Source organism: Danio aesculapii, chromosome 1, assembly GCF_903798145.1.
Source record: "Danio aesculapii chromosome 1, fDanAes4.1, whole genome shotgun sequence".
In the NCBI taxonomy this organism is placed as follows: domain Eukaryota; kingdom Metazoa; phylum Chordata; class Actinopteri; order Cypriniformes; family Danionidae; genus Danio; species Danio aesculapii.
Genome location: NC_079435.1, coordinates 11,357,973 through 11,375,350, shown reverse-complemented (window position 1 = coordinate 11,375,350; position 17,378 = coordinate 11,357,973). Strand labels below are relative to the sequence as shown.

General features: G+C 35.9%; 1 protein-coding gene across 1 annotated transcript; it reads right to left on the bottom strand.

The window, feature by feature from the left end:
* Positions 1-27: 27 nt before the first annotated feature.
* zgc:175214 (uncharacterized protein LOC557610 homolog) lies at positions 28-16,339 on the bottom strand. Its single transcript, XM_056456589.1, has 6 exons — positions 15,466-16,339; positions 10,309-10,459; positions 9,934-9,976; positions 8,919-8,960; positions 5,037-5,119; positions 28-2,967 (listed from the first exon to the last, which is right to left on the bottom strand). Exons 1-6 carry the CDS (start codon positions 15,488-15,490, stop codon positions 2,844-2,846), a joined length of 468 nt encoding a protein of 155 aa, XP_056312564.1. The 5' UTR covers positions 15,491-16,339; the 3' UTR covers positions 28-2,843.
* Positions 16,340-17,378: the final 1,039 nt, after the last annotated feature.

Below are 17,378 nucleotides of genomic sequence, written 5' to 3'. Positions count from 1 at the left end.
GCGTTTTTATTAATAAAAAATGAGGGATAACCACAAAAACATGACATTTTATTTAAAAACAAACAATACAAAATAGGTAAAAGGAACAATTCAAGCAATGAACACAATATTGGATAAGATCTGCTGGTTATATGTTGAATATTTCTGTAAGAACTACGCAGGATCTTCATCAAAGGGAAAGTTCACCCCCAAAAACAATGCTGTTAATTTATTAACCATCAAGCCAATCAACATGGTGGCCATTTTCTTTCCAGAAGAATGTTATATTTCAAAAATTAACTTAGTGGTTCATAAAAAGCGACTCCATTAACACTTTGAGAGTCGTAAAAACTAAATTAATACTCAGGCTCCAAATGATATGTATGAAGTCAAGTGATCAGTCTTGGCAAGAAGCTAAGCATGATTATTACCTGTATTTTTTTAAAGTCATTGGTAATAATACATTTCCCACTGATGGGTTGCAGCTGGAAGGGCATGCGCTGTGTAAAACATATGCTGCATAAGTTGGCGGTCCATTCTGCTGTGGTGACCCAGATTAATAAAGGGACTAAGCCGAAAAGAAAATGAATGAATGTTAAGAATACACAGTTCAGTTTGCGAACAACTCATTCTTTTGAATCGTTTCTTTTTAGAGAACTGGATGAACCGCTTCATCAAATTGGACAGAACTATGAATAATAAGCACAGATCTACAAGTTACTCGATCAGAATTTGCGTCTGAATGCGCTCGACAGTCATTTCATTTTGAAATAAGCCGCAGTACTGATGTTTGGGATCTTTGGATGCCATTTATCGCAAACTCATTCAGCGCTTCGGTTACTTCAACCATGACTGAAAATAGGAAACAACTCTGATTTGACATTTTTTGTCAGATGATTGCAAGCTTAGTCACTTTAAATGCTTTGGGTATTTAAAAAATATTGTTATTAAAGTATTTTATACTGTTATTGTGAGATTTAATAATATGAATTTGTGCTTGTTGCGTCATGGCCCGATAACTATGGAGCTAATAATATGCCAGAATAATCTGATTTTGAATTGTGTTATTTTGGATTATTGACAATTTTACTTTAATAAATAAGAATTTTTTTATGCTGTTAAAAACTGTTTTGAATTTCTTAATTTGAAAATTCGCACAGCTCAGTGATTGGCCAAAAATGCTTAGTTTATCTTTTCGGTGATCGTCTACTCCTCCCTGTTGATCACCCCTGACCTATTTTCTGCTGAATCTGAATTTCTGGTTTTGAATTTTAGAATATTGAATTTGATGTTCTGAATTTCTTAAATCTTGAAAAAATTTAACTACTTTTACAAACTGGATATCTGCAGTCTTTAGCCGTGTCTCATTTCAGAGGCTGCATCCTCCAAAGGAGGTATTCGAAGTGCACTGCGTCATTGCGGCATGACGAAGGCTGTCTCGTTGCAAAAAAAATTCGAAGGCTCCTTCAAACGAAACCTCCAAATGTGTCCTTCATTTCCCAGGTAATGAAGCACACAACCAGTAAATCCTTCGCGGCCTCAAACGTCCCAAGATTCATTGCATGCTGATAACGGCAGGACGCCTTTAAATGAAAACTCCGGTTTAAATGTATGAATTAGTTTTATTATACTTGGATATCTAAACATTTTTTTCAAATGACATGTTTTACTAAAAAGTTTTATCAAAGATAAATTTTATCAGCACTTAACAGCTGTTACGATTGCCTGGTGACAAGATCTGTAGGCTAGATTGTCTCATTTCAAAACACTCGGTTCAGCCTGTGTGGACTTCGAAGGACTCACCTTTGAACCTTTTAAGTTTAAAAATATGTCAAAAAAATCTGCCTCAAAATTCAGGTGTCTTAAATTTCAGATGTTCAATATTCAAGTTATGAAATTTAAATTAAGAAATTCAAATTCAAAACTATTTTTAACGGCATATAAAAATTCAGATTTATTAAAGTTCAACTGTCAATTATTTAAATGAACACAATTCAAATTCAGATTGTTTTGGCATGTTATTAGCTCCACATAACGAACTGATTCAGTCCAACAGAACCAGTTCAAGGAATCAAATAGGATCTCCATTTACCCGAGGTGGTTTAATATTGTTAATAATGTTCATTTTCTAGCACAGACCGGTGATTTTGCTTCATGTGTATCCTCGGGAGCCACAGGTATTTTAACCTGCTTTCTCTGGTTTTCCTTTTTCCATCTCTCATCATCATAGTTCAGTGATGTTGCCGTTGACTTCATTTCATGAATCACCACAGACCGCGATTTCAACTGAAAACATTCTTCTGGAGAACAAAACGCAACTCATGACCCAAGGGTGAGTAAATTAATAGCACATATAAGCTTTTTTCTTCTATGAACTACCCCAAATGAAGACCTGTAGTACCAGTCGAACAGATAGTGCACTAAAGTTACACCTACACCCTATTATCACATATACAAGGCCGTTCATCGACAGCACAGGTGTTTAATTACCGAAATGTTTTCTTTTGTTGCTTGGTTGGATCTCCTGAGACGTTTACCTCACGTTTTTTTGACGTACCCAGCATGCACGGTGTGTGTGTGTCGTTTTAAAACCTCAGCACGAAACTACTTTTAAAGAATAGTGTGTGGCACGATATATAGGAGATTACTGGTATATTTGGCTACTGGCGATATGGTACTGGTTCACTAGTGGAGGCTGAGCGCTGGCGTCCTGGTTTTTCTGGCGTTCTCCGGGTCCGCCATTTTGTTGGCGGTGCATATTGGTGGTCTCGGAGAGCCTTGGCAGGTCTTGTGATTTGTTCCAGCGATTGCAGAACTAGAGGGCGTTTTTAATGTGGCCTTGTTGGGCCGTACAGTTTGTGGGTTCACACCTCTTCGGGGTCCTGAAGCCCCTCTGCTCCTCGCGGGGCGTCGGGGTTTTGTAGACGCATGATGGGTTTATTGCACATAGGGCAGACGCTGCGGATCTCCAGCCACTTCAGCAGGCACCTGCGGGTTACAAAGACACGACGAGAGATTTGTTTTATTTTCAGGGTTCTTGTAAGTACTTGAATGTCAGACATATGGATTCAAGGCCTGGAAAGCACTTAAAAACAAATATAGGTTCTTGAAAGTGCTCGAATAAAACTTGAAATAAAAAAATTGTTTATGGTGTTATTTCAGTAATTGTACAAAATTAAGTAAAAATGATCGATTCTTAATTCAAAAATAGTACATTTGAATTATGTACAAGAATTAGGGCTGCACGATATTGTAAAATATCTTAACAGTGCGATATTTTTTTTGTTCTGCGAATTAAAGTTGATTTTACACACTTTCTGACTTTCTCCTTAATAACAATATTTTAAGCAAAGCACATTCTAAATGCCATTAACTAATAAAGTACAACATTGTTCAGTCAAATAAATAGTGCTAATGTTGTTTGTCATATTTACATGTGATTTCAGACCGAATATTCATGGTAAACATTGTAGGGAGCGTGTTAGAAGTTGTCAATGAACAAATGGGTGAATATAAAACCAACTTTACCCAGCCTGATCTCACGAGAAGACGTAAGTATTTTACGTTTTGTCAGTTTAGTGGCTAATTCGTATGAGTGCAGTCATACAAAAATGTACGATTTTAAAAAGGAGGCTTGGGACCCAACCCCACCCCTAAATCCAACCGTCATTGGGTGATTAGCAAATCAAACTATATTGTACGAATTAGATCGTACGAACTGATACAAATTACCCACTAAATCGAAAAGTTACGAATTGCCGTGAAATTGTGTTGACTTTACCTCAAACTACATATTCACTGTTTATCAGACATGCTTTTACACGATAAATTTGGCTTTATATTCGTACATTCCTTCAGGCCTGTATTTTACAGCACTTTAGAAATACTCAAAAATGTATCTGTCAATGTTTTCAAACAATTATATTTGATTTACAAAAGTCAAACAAATGGCAATTTCACATAAGTCACATCCATAACGGAGATGTCACGTCCATAACGACACTTTTTCTTCATGTAAAAATATAAAATAAAATCAGTCCATTTTGTTCTATAGAGAGACACATTTTATCCTTTTGATTAGCATTATTTCTTTTGTTGTGCAGTTTAATTCACAGAATTTCTACTCAGTATGTTGTATACGGCAAACTGGATGTTTATTTTCCTTATTTAAAGTATAAAAATGTTTACAGATTGATATTTTTCTGATCCCTTAACTCTGGTCAGTTGTTCTGAAAAATATAAATATAACATTTCAATATGATGTTAGCATATACTTTCTATATGAATTTATGTTTAGAGTTTTTACTGCAAATGTCACATCCATAACGCTGGAATTGCTCTTATGTTGTTTTATTATTATTTATCCAGATGAGTGTACATTTATATATCACTATTTAAATGGTATGAAAGTAGTCTTTAGTACATTTATTTTAGAAATGTGGTATTAGTGTGAATTATTATCCTAAATACCTGATGGTTTCTAATTTCTAATGGTTATATTTGATCGAATTTGTAATAAAAGTGTTACTTATTCCCATGATCACGTTTTTAGAAAATGGTCTAATATGCCTATTTGACACCCAAGAAACATTTGTAGTCTTTTTTAGATGCTGAAAACTGTATTTGAGAATTTGACTAGGGTTTAAAATAAAAAGAAAAAAAAATTACCATGAGTTATATAAATCAGATATAAATATAAATCAACCTTTCTGAATAAAGGTGTTCATTATGAATGACGTCTCTTAAAATAATGAATTAAATATAAAGGATAAGTATAAATAAATATTTCTTTGCTCACCTAGGCTGTATGTATTTAAATGTTATGCATATGATTTATATGTTGTGTAATAAAATCTAAGTTAATAGAAGTTTAATTAATACAACATATTAATCAAAAATAATTTATTGCCATAAAAGCGTGCAATTCTTTTAATAAACTGTTGACTGTCTTCCAGTTTCTCAAGTGACTAATACGTTTTCAGTGTAATTGTTCAGGTTTTTGCATGAGTAAATGTGGCATCACCCATTTAGCAAACACTTAATACAGAGACACTCACTTCTTATGGAAGGTGTGTGAACACGGGCAGACGCCCAGCTCATCTCTCGTCTTGAACTCCTCTAGACACACGGCACAGGGTTGCTGCAAAACAAAACACAAAACCAGTTTAGTCTCGATTTCATTAACACATCTAATATGAACACTTCATCAGTACACTTCTTAACATTGGCATGTTCTTAGCCAACATTTCCCTTTTGTTTCACACTCTTTCCTATAAAACTGCATAGTGATTAGGTTTGTTTTCATTAATAATTTAATTTTATATTATTTTGAGGGGTTAGTGAGAAAATAAGAAAACTAAGTATATTAGACTACTTGGACTACTATATACTACTATGTGTGGTCTTGTCAAATACCAATAAAAGATAATAATGAGAAGAAATGTATTGTGGAGCAAACGTCTACCAAAGATCTGATGGATTTCCAAAATGCAGTTGACCGTTTTGTTTGAGAGGGCCAGAAAATCCTGCAGAGGTCTGGAGGAGAATTCCCTTTTGCATTTGTAATAAACACATCATAAGCTGATGGAACTGTGCTTTGTGAAGAACTTTAAACCAATGTGTAGGAGATCTGAAATGAAGAACTCGCATCTTTGATTCTCACGCCTGTGTTCATAAATAGAAGTGTTAATTCATAGGAAATGTTGCCAAAGGATTGCATAGTGATGTAAACAAAGTCACATCCTTTGATGTTTTAGTCGGTGAGTAATGCAAATTTAATGTCAGAAGGTTAGCAGTCAGTGTCCAGTCCACTACTCGTTTTGTTAGTGATATTTAAAGGGACAATGTGGAATTCCTTTGCAGTGGTACACTGATAACAAGATAGAATCTGCAGACACTTTGTAACGCTGAAGTGATGCTGAGAACAGGGGTGCGGATACAAATGCAGGATTTATTAAACAGAATGGTCAGGCAAGCAATGGTCAACAACACAGGAGCAAACAGATACAAGAAATCCAGAGTCATGGTTGATAAACAGGCAGGCAGCAGACAGGAATAAACTAACAAAACAAAGCTAGGGTCTAACACGCAAAGGCAAAACAAGGAAACGCATCGTAATGTTCACATACAGTTCAACAAGACTCAGCAACGTGTATGTTTGTGAGGTGTGTATATATAGTCTGTGTAATTAGTTCTGAACAGCTTCAGCTGTGTCTGTTTGCAATCATGGGGATCTAGGCCAGGGGCCTGTTTCAGTAAGGAGGTTTAACCAACTCGAAGTTTAAACTTGAACTCTGAATTGATTTACCGAGAGACTAAAAACTGAGAGTTTTCGGTTTCAGAATATCTGATCTGAGTTGGGTCAATCAACTTTGAGTAGACCAACTCGAAGTTAAGCACGCACACCGTGACTTAAATGGGATCATCAATGGAGCGCCGATATAATGAGTGACCATGGCAACATCTGAAAAAAGAGACCAGCATTTCTTTCTCCAGCTGAACTTGATGTGCTCATGCAAAGTATAGCAAATATGACCATATATTTAAAAAGCAACACCACTGCATCAGTGAAACAGAGACAGTTAGCGTGAAAACATAGCTGCTCAAGTTAATGCGTAATTTTACATCTAAAGTAAAATATTTAAGTATAATAAAAAAGTAATGTTATATGTGACTTTATAAATTTTTTACACACATCCCGCTTTTATATCAGTTTTAATAGATTTAAAAGTGCACTTGTCTGCCTCTATTATTGTTCAAGTGATTTGATATGACATTTAGAAAGTAAGCAGTACTAAAAAATTGTTTTAGAACGAATAATAATCCCATTAATCTAGTTACAGTACATGTCGAAGGTCAGCGAACTTAAGCTAATTATTATTTAAAAAGGACATGCCATTCTTGTAAGTGACTTTGTTCTTTGTGTGACTGAAATGTAAGCAGTAGCTATGTTTCCATCCAAAAATATTAATTAAATTTATGTGCAAAACTTGAATAAAATATGTGTGAATAAAGCAGCTTTTCCATCCAACGAGTCAGAGAACAAAATCGTCACTTCCTGATTAAACGGGCACCAAATATCAACAGTAAAACAGAATTTACTGCGGTAGAAGAAGCTGCATCAATCTTTTCTTTTTTTTTTTTTTTTTTTTTTTTTTTCTCGGGGTTTTCACCTTTAATGTATAGGACAGTAGAGATTATTGACAGGAAAGCATGGGGAACAGAGAGAGGGGAAGGATCGGCATAGGACCGCGAGGCGGAACCGAACTCGGGTCGCCGTGAGCACCGCAGTGCATGTGTCGACGCACTAACTACTACACCACTGGCGCCGACCATCAATCTTTTCTTTATTTTATAAATGTACTTGCGCCTCAGAAGAAAATGCTGACACACAATGAACGCGTGGTGGCGTTTGAAGCCATGAGACATGGAGAAGAGACGCTCTTGACACGCTCCAGAGGTAATTAGTAATATACATTAATACTGAAACGGTTAAGGCATTTTAGAATGACCAAAACAACATTTCAGATGGTTTACAGTGTGCTCAGCCTGCTGGATTGTCTATTCACACACATTTTCATCATCATGTCTTATAACAAACCTTTTTTTAATGCGCATACTGGAATTTGTTCAGTAAAAGTTTTTTCATCGTAGATTATGCGCATTTTTCTTATCAAATAAAAAGTTACGCACATGTTTTTTTTTATGCCTATTTTCAAAAGTTATGTGCATCATGACGTTTCCATCAATCATTTTTATGCGCATATCCAAAGTGAGCATTACAATAGGTGGGTGGAAATGTAAGGCTGAGGTGAGAAATACCGCTTCGTCTTTAAAAAAGGGGAGGAGACCGACAGAAACTCAGAGTTTAGAGAATAAAACCTGCTCCTGACCAGGTTAGGTTCACAGAGTAAGTTACCACGGTAACTGACTCTGAGTTAAAGTTACCTCTCTTTCAGAAACAGGCTTGACTTACCCTGCTTTCTCGAGTTTGACAAACCTGCCATTTTGAAACAGAAAACCCAGAGTTTCTCTCATTTCAGGGTTAAAATACTCTGAGTTTTCACTTAACCTCCTTTCTGAAACAGGCCCCAGGTGTGTGAGTGGTGTATGACTGAATATGTAGTTCTTTTGCTGGCAGATTTGTAGTTCTCCAGCGATCTGCATAGGCTGGATCACTGGTGATTGTGACATATTTCCTGTGCAGAATTTAGATTTTTTTTTTTTAATTCTGCAGATTTATGCGTAACGAAAACAACTTAAAACATGAAGAAAAAAAAAACCTTTTTAACTTAAGGATTGTAATGCAAATCCATTTAGATCCACTTGTTTAATAAACAAAGCACATCTCTCATAAAAATAGCTGCTGAAAGACAGACTTTATTTGACTTTATAAACATTTGCATATTAGTTAATGATATCACTGAAACCTGTATGAAAACTGAATAAATATATATTTACACACATTTAAACAGATTCAATGATGGCCCAAAAACATCTTTCACAATTCTGTAAGCGGCATGTAGATGAATATTTAAACATTATGCACTCATTTCACTCAAAAACAAAAAAAACATGAGAGCAGTAAGAAAACGTGGGTTAAGAGAGCATCTGATCGAAGGGATATCTGCAGGTCTCATTAAAATTACACTTAAAATAGTAAATTGTTATAAAGCTTATTTGAGACAGTAGACATATATATTAATATCTAAGCCCACAGTTTAAATTATTCCCCTCCTTTTCATTGATAAAAAGTTTTGTTTACCGTTAATAATTAAATTTTTAAGTAGTTTTCTAACTGTTTAGGCAATATCAAAATGACTGTTTGTTTCTGTATTTATTTTTACTGTGACATTTTTTTCTTTAGTTTGATCTTTCTTATGTCATAGTATGTTTGTTTATACATCAAGTGTATTCGTGTTTATAGAGAAATGACTTACTCCCAGCAAGCTCAGCTTCTTTCCTGCACCTTTCAACACCACCTTTAAAAAAAGAAATTGACAATGTATTTTTATTATTACATCTCTTGAAGCATAAGTGTTATAATTTAAAGGGATAGTTTACTCAGCCTTCATCATCATTTACGTCATTTACTGTTTGAGTTTCTATCTTCTGTTGAACATGAAAGAAGGTAAATAAAAAATGCTGTTAGCTGTGTCCATTGACTTCCAGCAACCTTCTTTCCAATCCTTTGTGTTCAACAGAAGAAACTTACATTGGTTTTGAACAAGTGAAAAGTAAATTAAGACAGAATTTTCCTTTTTGGGTGAAACTTTCCCTTTAAAAGAAATGGCATCAAATTATATTAAACTATATTATTATTATTTTTTTAGGATCAATCAGGATTGATATAAGGATTAGAAAGGTCTGCTCATTATAACGAAATTCCTCAACCCAAATAATGTTTTTATAGCTTCCAAAATGCATATGAATGTCTTATTTACAGTTCTTATTGTAATCAACGAATGCAGAATAATCGTGATAACCATGAAACCGGGATTATTTCTCAGACTGTAATCGTTTGACCAAAATCTATAATCGTTGCATCTCTAGCTACTATAAGTAACAGAGAATTGTGTTTTATGCTTTCATTTTATAGTCTGCAAGCTGTTTCTCTTCAGCAGTTTCTATTAAAAACACTTTACTTTTTTAAAGCAGGTGTCATTTTATCTGTTACCGTTTATATGTTAATTATTATCTCCTGTGCTGTCATCTCTAATGAGCTAACATAGCATTATGTGAAATATCTCAGCACCCTCTCAGCATTTTTATGTCCAAGTTTCAGAGACTTCTTGCAACCTATTTTGAGGAAATTATATACATCCTGTTTCTTGATTGCATGGTTTATATGAGTAAAGTATATGACGAAGGCTATCTTTTAGACTGGATTTGGATTAAGGCTCTGGCAAACATTCTGTGCTATTTTTCAGTCTGGCTGCATTGTTTTAAACCCACCTCATTGTAGCTGTACTGCTCCCTTGTGCCTTGCTGTTTCAACCTGTAAAGACAAGAGGAAAAACTGAGACACTTCCTGAGTTGAGCTGCAAAACTGCTGTGGCTGATGTGAAAGATTGTGATTGTGTAAATCAATCTGCTGCAGCGTTTCCTCTGCCAAACTCTTATATATGCATAACAAATACTGTACGTCTTAATTATTTAAACAGCTAGTTGCAGTCTGCTGATAACAATGAAGAAGCTATTGTATTAGAGAAAAAGAGCACAAAATACATGAAGTATGAGGCATGTGTTTCAGTGTGTTGTTACATGTCTTTACAGGAGCTGATGTGATTTGTGTAACAGAGGGTGTGGTGGATGCGTTGGGGTCCTTGCCTGAACAGATAGCAGCAGAAGATTACACTGAGCATGAAGATGAACATGCCTATGCCCAGTACAATGACGTAGACATTGAGCGGCAGACGGTAGATGTCTTCCTCTGTCATATCACAGTCTGAATGCTGCAGCCCTAGACCACAGAGGCAGCCTAAACACACAATAAGTTTGCAAGTTATATGGGGACTTCTCGTTAGGGTTGAACAGTTTTAGAAAGAGAGCTTATTGCAGTATTTTTGACCAGTAATGCAATTTTTTGTATTAATTGCTTTTTTTAAAATGATTTAACAAAGACAAAGCAAAAAATTATTATATAGTATGGCCAGCACAATATTTGTGTATTGTGTATAGTGCTGTCAAATGATTAATCGCACCCAAAGTTTGTATTGACATACATGTATAATGTCTGTATGTGTAAACACTTACTATATTTAGAGAATATACACTTTTATTTTGGATGCGATTAATGATGATTTATTGATTTTCAGAACTAGTAATTAATAACTATCTTTCTAAAATAAAATTTTCACACTTGACCACGTAAAATACTAACAATCATAATTACTACACATAATTATAGTCAAAAATTCTTATCAGTTTACGCAGTTAGTCGCCTAAATAGCTTTTAAAAAAGCAGTTAATGCTTTTTTATGCTGATGTTAAATATGATTAACAAATAGCAACACATCAGCAATAATTAATTTATTCAATAATTTGTGTTGTGTAACTGAGGAATACTGTGGGTTCATCAGAGCTCCGCTCATAGCTGCTAAATTTAAAGGTGAAAGTCCAAAAGCAAGCATGTATACTAAAGCAATTTCACTGTGCCAATATTCTAGTGGTTATATGCATGGTTGACATGGAGAACTGAGGTGCTCACGGCGACCTGAGTTCGATTCCCGGCTCGAGTTCCTATGCTGATCCTTCCTCTCTCTATTTTTTACACTTTTCTTTTTTTTTTTAGATTTATTTTTGGCCTTTTTGCCTTCATTAGATAGGACAGTATTTAGACAGGAAGTGAAGTTGGAGAAAGAGGGGGTAAGGTAGGTAAATGTCCTCGAGCCGGGATTCGAACTCGGGACGCCCTGAAGTGCTACTGCACCATATGTCAACACGCTAACCTCTAGGCTGTTGTGCTGACATTTTTCACACTTTTCTTTCTGTACCATCTGGCCCGGCCCTAACCAATTTATGACCAATAGTCATAAGAAACTAAATAGCTTTTTGGTCGACTTCTACAAGCTGGGAAAACATCATATAAATATGCCAATGCAATTAACGTTATTGCTGAATAGATCTAATATTTACACATTTGCTTGAGGAAGGAATGATGGGGTAGTTACATTACTATTACTATTTTCCATAACATCTATGCCCTTCCATAACATTAGCTGATGTTAAAACTAACAGATAGCACTCTATATCTATTTACTGATTAGCAACCATGTTATGCCATACCTGTCAACGTTGGGATGTAAAAAATATGGGACAACAAATAGCTTCAAATGATTGATATAGACAATAAAATAAAAGGTTTAGCCTATTAAAATCAATGGCCTATACAGAAATTAAATAAAGCTATAAAATCAACTTTTTTTTATTGTATTTGCATATTGATTAAAGTTACTATAGTTATTTAGTGAAGAGCAGCAAATGAATCTCTCATTGTGTTTTGTTTGATAACAGAGGTGTCACTTTAAGAATGCACAGATCTATAATGAAAGCATACGACTACTTTAGTAACTGTTTGTGCTCAGTTAAGAGAAAATTAGTTGTGTTTAAAATAAAACACGCAGGACGGACATGTTTACATATTTTTAAGTGTATTTGTCTGTTTAAACACACACCCGAATCACCAAAGTATGCCAAACTTCCGCTCCTTTATAAATGGCATGTAGAGAAGCTGATCTGGGAACAGTTTATCATATGTAGCGCGTCCGTCAGTCAGCATGCATAGAGATGCACTGAATTCTGAGGTTGTGATGATCGACGCACAGCTTTAATGGAAAGAAAGTGAATGCAGACGTTTTTATATTCATTTTAACGTGCTTTCAAGCCAAAATAAAGCGAAAGCATAATTATCTTGACCAGTTTTTGCAATTCTATCACATTTGAGATCGGCTCTGTATTGATGGTACTTTCACTTTTCATAAAAAGATTAAACATACGGGGGAAATATGGGAAAATAAACGTGATAGTGAGCAAAAACGGGGGAGGGGGGGCTTGACAGGTATGTGTAATGCTAATTATTAATGGCGTTATCAATCGTCGCTTGGATACAGCAAAATAATCATCTTTATCGTAACATTACCTCTGTCTTTGTCGCGTTTTTCTTCCTCTTCTTTTCTTTTTTGCCTATTCTGCGCACCAGGCCATTTGGTGCATTTTGACATGTTCAGCTTGTTGACCAATCAAAAAAACAAACACTGTGTAGCAGGTAAATTCTAATTATTTGAATGGGGGGGGGGGGTGTCTTAGGTGATTAGGCTATATTATCATTATTTAATACTACTACTACTTAGTAGGCTTTGCACTATGCAGTTAAATTAATGTGGGAGTATTATTTTATAAATCATAATACCAACTAGTTTTAAGAATAGTGAAAGTTTTTTTCTTCCCCCATTTCTGGCGACCCCCTGGATGTACAGCACCCTTAGCATTTTCCTATACTGCCTATGCCATGGGCCGGCCCTGTGTACCATCCACTATCCTGCCCAATAAAAGGTGAAAATTATATTTGTATAAATGGGGTGTCCCAATGATAAAAATATGGATATTCGTGACCTTGATGCCTCCTCTGAATCAATTGACTATGGTGTAATCGCAGGCTTTGCAGTTTAAGTGATTTGTTTTTTTTTATGTTTTCTATATAATTGCAAATGCAAGTAATGATTGAGACCTACATCTCATGGACATAATCATTTTAAACACATTTTTTATCCTAATCTCAACTTTCATAGAAGATTTATGAGCTTTTCCCCTTGTCGGCACCAAAACAAGTCCCCACAGGATCACAAATCCAAAGTTACTGGTATTTCATCCACCTCTTTCCATGTGTTTACTGTGTTTTAAACTATGGGTTGCACTTTTGGTTTGGGGAACTTCCATTCATTAAAACTGAAACAAATTACTGTAAATAATAAGGCTACACTACAATTAGTCAATATACATAATGAAAATAGAGGCATGTTTGCCTTTATGCTTTATTTTTATCAGTCATAATGTCATGCTCTGTATTTTAATGTGACATTAGTATCACAAGCATATCTTTGGACAAAACTCTTTTGAGTTCACAGTTTTTATTCCTTTTTAGATTATATCATGTTTGTATAACCCAAAATAATATTGAACACATTTATAATATTACTGCAGAAAGAATTCTAATATGTTGACCTTTTTATTTACAACAGAGTTTAATGGAAATTAACATAATTCACACAAATCACTATGAGGCGTGGGACAAAGGTGGATGCTTGAGGGTACAATTAGTCCTCCCAATATATTAAATACCAGGACACACACACAAACAGTTAAATTAGCCACTTAAATGACACACATGAGCAGGAAGAACGGTTCTCTAGTACTCCCACTTTCAAGGGAATTCTGGGAAATTAGCGAAGTACTAAACAAATATGAACAACTGTGGGATTGCTTTCAACAAACCACCATCTGGCCTTTTCGAGAAGCCATATGTGTGTTATAAGAGTACACCATTCACAATTTACTGTTTCCCAACCATGTGAAGTTCATCTCCGTTCCCCAGTCAGTCAGTGTAAGAGTTAAAGATTAGTGCAGCATCTGCAAGAATCCCCCCCCCCCCCCCAGTCTGAATGTGCAAAGCGGTTCATCTAAGGTGCTTGTATAGAGGGGCTTCCACAGAGCTAGCTTGGGTCATTCTGATGGGGATTGGGATGGTAAGGGGTAAAGTCTAGGTAGGATACAGCTCTGGATACTCACATCCATATAGCATAATTTTTATGACACTGAACAATGATAACTAATATTTTTATTTTACTGTGAGGGTTAGGTTTATGGTTGGGGTGAGGGCAGGCATTAGTGAAATACAATTTAATAAATATTATGAATAATACTTGGTATTAATTATTGTTTTGACATTACTGTGATGGTTGGGGTGTGGGTAGACGTTAATAAAATACAATTTGATAAATAATATGAATAATACTTGATATAAATATTGTTTTTTACATAACTCTGATGGTTGGGTTTAGGGTTGGTGTGGAAGTTGATGTTAATAAAATACATGTAATGGTCATTTAAATTAGATAAATAATTCTCGTTAACTTCCGGCCATAGCTGTATTCCATCTAGCAACAACCATGGTAAAGGGAGATTTAATGTCTGCCATAAACACAGGCAACAGTTTCTGTGTTGTTGTTATTATTATTATTATTATTATTATTATTACTGTAGAAAATATTTTATTCAACTGGGAAAAGGTCAAAAGACTTGTAATCTTTATATTAATCAGAGAGTCCTGGAACAAATGCATCACTGTTTGAAGAAAAATGTTAAGCAGCATAACTGTTTTGAGCATTAAAGTTAATGTTTGCTTGAGTACCAACAAATCAGGGTTTTATAATGATGTACTGTATCATGTGAACCTGAAGAAGAAATACATTTTAAAATGTATTAAAACTATCAAGAAAATATCAAGTTTTATCAACATTTCATGCTTTTTTCTTACTGTACTTTTGATTAAATAAATGTAGCCTCGCTAACAGAAACCATTTCATTCCAAAACATTAATGTAATCAGTTTAACAAGTTTACATAAAGTATGACACAAACATAATCAAAATCTGAGTAATTCGATCACAGTCCCAATGCAATCCATGTCTACTTACTAAGCATTACTGTCACTGAAAGACTGACTTGCCATCCATGTTTTCATCTAAAAATAAATCTGTAGACGTATCAGTTTTCAGAAGCGCAAAAGCCCAACAGCATGCGGGTCTCCACATAGCACAGATAATTCCTCAAACTTGACAAGCTACTTTTGACCTTTCTGAATAGTTCCTTTTGACTTCTTCAAACTAGTTTCAACATCCCGTGAAGCAACACCACATCAGTGACTAATACTGAAAAAAACCCAACAACCTCAAGTTCAGCTTTGACTTCTTTCTCAAAGGCCACTCACCGTTACACCATTGGAATGGTTGCATGTAATCTGACTCCAAGCACTGCTGCTGCAAACTCACTGCTTGTCTGGAACAGGCAATGCGGGGGCTGGAAAACACAACCTAAAAGCCTGATTCCAGCTCGACTTTCTTGCCTCAGCGCTCTTCCCGTAGGTCAGACGGGTCTAAAAGGCAGCTCTTCAAATGACAGGGTGCGCTTGGCTTGATTATAGTTCAATTATTCCACCATTCATCCCACTTTTATGATGTCAGCATCGAAGAACAAAAGATTTCAATCACTCTTTGGCTCTGCTGATGTGAATATGCACAAGGTGCTTTGTTACAAAGACAAAGGCAGCATAATGTGCCCTTGATATTCGTCTCGTCTTTGACAACGACTCCGTACGTGGCACTTGATGTTTTTGTGTCTGTCACACACACAAAAAGTTCACAAATTCCTCGATGATGTCCTAAACATCCATACATCCGACAAAATTCCACTCCATCTATTGTCTTTGTCGTCCCTCATATGCTATTCCAGACTTACTTCCTTGACGTGGCCCTCGATCTGTCTTCTTTCTCAGGCCTTTTCAAAAGAGAATCATATTTTCACCACCATCGAGTGTGTGTGGGGGAGTATTTTCTATCTCCACCTAAAACCATCTGCTCCCTCAATCCTTCCATCGAGAAAGTCGACAACCAAAAAAACCCAATCGTTCCCTCAGCTCATATCAACAATCCGAGGCCAAAACGCAGGCATCTGAGGTCAAAAGATGTTGCGCTAATGAGGCCGGCCAGTGATCTATTCTCCAGCAAAAGGCTCCTGCGTCTTTCCTGGCCGCACTGTTTCAGTTTGTAAACAGATCTGTGCTCATGTGATCCTGGTTTGCCTCGCAACTCTGTACTCCAATCCCTCCCTCCCCACTCTCCCTCCCTTCCTGAGCGAATCCCCTCCTCCAATCGCGACTGCAGTCACAGGATGGCTTCCTCTTCTTCTGCATGCAAGATTTTAGAGGAAGTGCAGCCACATGCATGTACAAAACACAAGCCGAAGGTGTTAGACACAACAAGCCAAAGTGAGAGAAAAAAATGGGTCAGAGTGCAGTGTGTTTATATATGCGTGTATAAATATATATATGCAGCGTGATCAGATCATGTTGCAGTCTGACCTACTAAAACACTGGCATGTTTACGTTCTTGCATAGACTATAATTGGTGGCTTTTCAACAGAGAAAAGGGGGAAAGAAAGCAGAAGAGACTCAAGCGACCAACCCCCAACACCAGCTCTAGAGACAACAGCTGCTGCTCCACTAACAACCATGTGCTCTCCGGGTCTCTGTTTGTTGCTCTCAGCAATCTTGATGACTTATCTGTGGAGTGCATGAGTTCATTTTCATGTTAACCAGATTATTTGCTGGTTATATAATTAATCAGGAGAAAGATTTCATTCTTAGTTTGGGATACGTTGTCTTAAAGCTGCTACTTCTACACTCTAAATAACGATATACTTATTTAAAATTAGCTGAAACAACAATTCTTGAGTTTTTTTAAAGGCAACTTAATTGTTTTATGTTCAATCCACTTACATTTGTAAAAACTAAGTTAATTTATTTCAGTCATGTTGTCTCAACACAAATTAATTGTGTGGAACCCAGCATTTTTAGTGTAGTGTAGTGTTGCTAAGGCTAATTTTGACTATTCTAAATAGGTTTTTGATCATGTAAAAACAACATATGTTGAAATAAACTAAATATAAATGTTAGGTTATAAACATTTAAAATGTAAAACATTGTTTTGGCAAATAACTGACTTAAATTTGAGCTGCAACTAAAGGCTGATTTATACTTCTGCGTCAAGCGCACATGTATGCTCCGGCGCTGCCTGCGCATGGACGCGCAGTCCTTGCTGCAGCTGTCGCCGACGCGCCGATGTG